Genomic DNA, 4,514 nt, shown 5'->3' on the forward strand with positions numbered 1-4,514 from the left:
AGTCCAATTGTTGAAATTGTTAATTTTTTTTGTCAATTTTGTTGATGTCACATTTTTAAATAAAAAAGACTCATTTTGTAGTCATGTAACTGAAAAATGACGTTGTAATGAATCTGAATTTAACAAAATATTTTTAATATATACAAAAACAATGTAAAATATAAATTTATAGATATAAAATAAACTTAATTAAACAATAAAAAGATAAAAAAAACCTTAAATGTATGTTTGTTTAATTGAAAACAACTTTTATGAAATATTTTTAAAAAATTTGTCAAACAATAGAAAACATTTTACACAGATTTATCTAAACACCAGAAAATATTAACAAACATATTATTTATTTATTTAATAGAGAGACAAAGTGCAATTCCATTCTCAATATTTTTACTTAAAAAAATCAAAATCCTAAAAGAAAAAATGAATGCAAAAAGGTTTGATATTGGAGTTGAAATTTGTTATTAGTAACCTGTGATCTGTTTTCTGAAAGCGACAATTTGTACTTCGTGATATGAAGCAGCTAAGCATGAGGACTAAAATTTAATAATAGGAAGAAAGACACCTACAGTCGGCGAAGATGATTTCTCAAATAAAAACTACTTTTGCATACCCCTAATAATTGTAAGCTTTTGTTTGTTTTACCAAAAAAAAAATTCATTTTTTTATTTAAATTACAATTATACTTATAATCAATCGTTACGTCTTTTTAATTACAAAATATAATTGAATTTACAATAATGTTCAATTATTATATTTATAAATTATAAAAATGAATAAAATTAATCTATAATATCAACAATATATATAAAAGAATGAGTTTAAAAAAACAATTTTTAATTATTATTATTAAATATGTTTATTAATTTAGTTTAAATATTTTTCATATTTATTATGAACTATTATTATAATTATTGTATGTTGTGTTACCCTTTTTTTCAAAAAAAAAATTAACATTATAATTAACTTTATTTGTGTATTATTTAAAAATTAAGAGAAACTATATTACTAATGATATGTAACAATAATTACAAATATGTTATCTAAAAATTAAATGTCTAAAATTACATGCAACACATATAATATTAGAAACTAATAATATATATAAGTGAGAAACTTTTAAATCTATTATATTACTAAATTTATTTTATTATTGGTAAATTATTTTAATCAAACTCTTTTATTTATAAAAAATAAACATGCATATTTATGTGAAAGGCACAAACTAGCCAACTAAAATGCATCTAAAAAATTTGATGTTAAAAATGAAAAGATAATATAGATTTGAAATAATAAAAAGAAGAAGAATGCAGTGTGGTTAAATGTTTTAACGTAAAATTGATAATAAAATATATATATATATAAAAAGAAAGGTAGGGGCATATTGTAAGAAGTCAGAAGTCCATCTAAGGGGATTGGAATTTAGATAGAGAGGTCACATCGGCACGTGGTATTGCTGATTCCTCCGCTTATTAAACTCCCACTACTACTTTCGCACTGCAAGGCAAAGGCAAGGAAACCCCCCCCCCCCCCATTCAGTCCCCCAGCCCCAGCTGTTGCTAGCTGTCCCTAATCCCCTCCCATGTGACTGCCCCCTTTCCATTACCTTTTTCTTTATTTTTTTTTATTAATTTAAACAACATGTACTCAACATATATGACTATCATTTTAGTACATTAATTATAAAACAAAAAATTGAAAAAGGAAAAGGGATTACCTTAAAGACTGTGTTATGCATGATGTGTGTAATGAATGGGTCCTTTTTCTGTTTTAGTGTCATCCTTTCATGTTTCTTATTAAGGATAAATATTGAGATTTTGAACCATTGTTGTGTTGGGGTTTTTTTATTTATTATATATATATTGTTAGTTGGTTAGTTTTGATTGATTAAGATTAGGTCTGGTTTTGGAGTATTGACGCCTATAATCTTCTTTTCTTTATATAAATCGAGTGTGGATTTTTGATTTGGAGTTTAAGAAATACAATGGCTGAACTACCTCCTAAAATACCCAGTATCTCCCAAAATTGGCCTTCTTTTCCTCATGACAAGATGCCTTCCATGGCAAACTTCTTTCCCTCCACCATCACCAACCACCCTTCATGGGTGGACGAGTTCCTCGACTTCTCCTCCGCCCGTCGCGGCGCTCACCGTCGTTCCATGAGCGACTCCATAGCCTTCCTTGAACAACCATTGGTGGAGGAAGAATGCAGGGACTCCAATGCCACGCCCATGATGACTACCACGACGGTATCAAATTTAAATATGTTCGATCGTCTTGACGATGACCAGCTCATGTCGTTATTCTCCGACGATGTCGCCGTCACCATGGCAGCGCCTGCTCCAACGGTATCTTCGTCCAATCCATCGACGCCGACGTCTAGCAACAATGAGGAGAAAACAGCACCCTCAACGGATCTGCAGCAACCCAAAAATGAACCAGGGGAGGTCGAGAGCACACGCAAGCTATCCGCCTCAGAAGCTCCACCATCCTCCAACGGCGATTCTATCATCGATCCAAAAAGGGTTAAGAGGTAAAAGAATAATACACATAAACATATATATTAAACAATTTAAATCCCATAGGCTTTTTCCGCTTCAAACTTAATTTTGATGTATCAGAATTCTGGCAAACCGGCAATCAGCTCAAAGATCAAGAGTGAGAAAGCTTCAATATATTTCACAACTTGAAAGAAGCGTTACAACATTACAGGTACACATACATACATGTATATTCTATAGGGAGAGAGATACATAATTTAGTTTTTATTTTAGAATTCATTTTGATTTGGTTTGGTTGATGGAAATTGAAGACTGAAGTATCAGCATTATCACCGAGGGTTGCATTCTTGGATCATCAAAGGTTGATTCTAAATGTTGACAATAGTGCTTTGAAACAAAGGATTGCTGCTTTGGCTCAAGATAAAATTTTCAAAGATGGTACGACTTGTTGATTACTTGGTTTCTTTTCTTTTCATCTTTTTTTTTTCTTTTTTTGAATATCATCACTTGTTAATTAACTAAATAATAAAGTCTCTGTTCTTTCCAATTTTACGTCTCAAGATCTCCCAAATGCATATTTCAGATATATATATATATATGCACATAAAATAAAATAAACTCATATTTTCCCATGTAAAACATCTTTTTGTTAACTTAATCATATGTCCATGTAAAAAAGATGTATAAACATGTTCTGCAAATAATATTTTAAAATAACATATAATATTGATTCAATATATTATATTCGTAACCATATGCACTTTGCTTTGAATGGTTTATTTTCTAGCTTGGTAAAATATTTTAGGGCTAATCATCAAATGTCTCTAAATTATTGCCCAAATATTAAATTGGTTTTTAAACTCAATTTAAAAATTGTATATTAATTTAAATAAGTAACCCAGATTTTAGAAAGAAAGATGAGATTTTCACTAATATAATAATAGTTATTAATAAAATATAGGGTTTTTCTTTTTTCACTAGAAAACTGAAAAGATGTTTGATTTTTCATATATAATGGCAAATTTCCTTGTGAATGTAATAAGGACGTTAATTTTAATTCTATATCGAAAGGTGGCATTAAGCTTCTATCCAGAAAATGAAAAAAAAGTGGCATCAAGGCTTTAGCTCTTTGTTTATATTTAATATTAAATGCATTATTTTATTTTTGGTGCATTGTTAATTATCTACCATTTACCCGCTTCTATTGAAATGTTGTTAAAACCTTTCAACAGCTCATCAAGAAGCATTGAAGAAGGAAATTGAGAGACTAAGACAAGTCTATCAACAACAACAAAATCTCAAGAACATGAACACCACAACCACCAACCGCCATGCACTACCATCACAACAACAACAACCGCCTCCGTCATCTCCGCCACCGCCACAAAATGAAGAACAATTTGATCAAAGAAAAAGAGAGAGCTAGGGATCCAAGGAAAGGCTACCAGAAGCTATGGTGTAAATGAAAAAAATTGATTGATTAACATTTTTGTGTGTTAATTTTTTGGGGGGAGGAAGGGAATTGGTTTCGTTATTATTATTGTTTTCAAATTAATGATGATGAAAATAGTTTTAACTTTTTTTTTGGAGGGGGGGGGGTTTAAAAATTTGTAATTAAATGGGAGACAAAACATGGTGGGGATTTTAAGGTGTGGGGTTGTTGTTTTGGGATGGATGGGAAGAGTTCGTATTGTCAGGATGGATGGGTTAATGTCTGATTGTTTGTCTAAAAGAAGAAAAAATAATTGATTCTTGCTTTCAATTTTTCTTTCTTTTTTTCTTTTTAAATTTTCTATATTAATTTGTTTAGAAATTCCATCAAAAATTGTTTAGAAATATAGAAATGATAACACCCAAATGATCATCGCAACAACTCTTTTTAGGGTGTAAAAATTAGAGATTGTGAAGGCAGATGGAATGCTGGTTTTTACAGGAAAATTGGGATGTGTAGTGCACTACAAGCAGATGGTGTAAGGGGCTAAGGCTTGTTATCATTGAAATGGATAATGCTACAACA

The 4,514-nt window shown here is 30.1% G+C and overlaps 1 protein-coding gene across 1 annotated transcript; it reads left to right on the plus strand.

Moving 5' to 3' along the window:
- Positions 1-1,498: 1,498 nt before the first annotated feature.
- Positions 1,499-4,259, plus strand: LOC107918416 (basic leucine zipper 34). Its single transcript, XM_016847976.2, has 4 exons — positions 1,499-2,529; positions 2,618-2,708; positions 2,809-2,935; positions 3,730-4,259. Exons 1-4 carry the CDS (start codon positions 1,982-1,984, stop codon positions 3,921-3,923), a joined length of 960 nt encoding a protein of 319 aa, XP_016703465.2. The 5' UTR covers positions 1,499-1,981; the 3' UTR covers positions 3,924-4,259.
- The last annotated feature ends 255 nt before the right edge of the window (positions 4,260-4,514 follow it).

The sequence above is a fragment of the Gossypium hirsutum genome, chromosome D13, assembly GCF_007990345.1.
Source record: "Gossypium hirsutum isolate 1008001.06 chromosome D13, Gossypium_hirsutum_v2.1, whole genome shotgun sequence".
Lineage (NCBI taxonomy): Eukaryota > Viridiplantae > Streptophyta > Magnoliopsida > Malvales > Malvaceae > Gossypium > Gossypium hirsutum.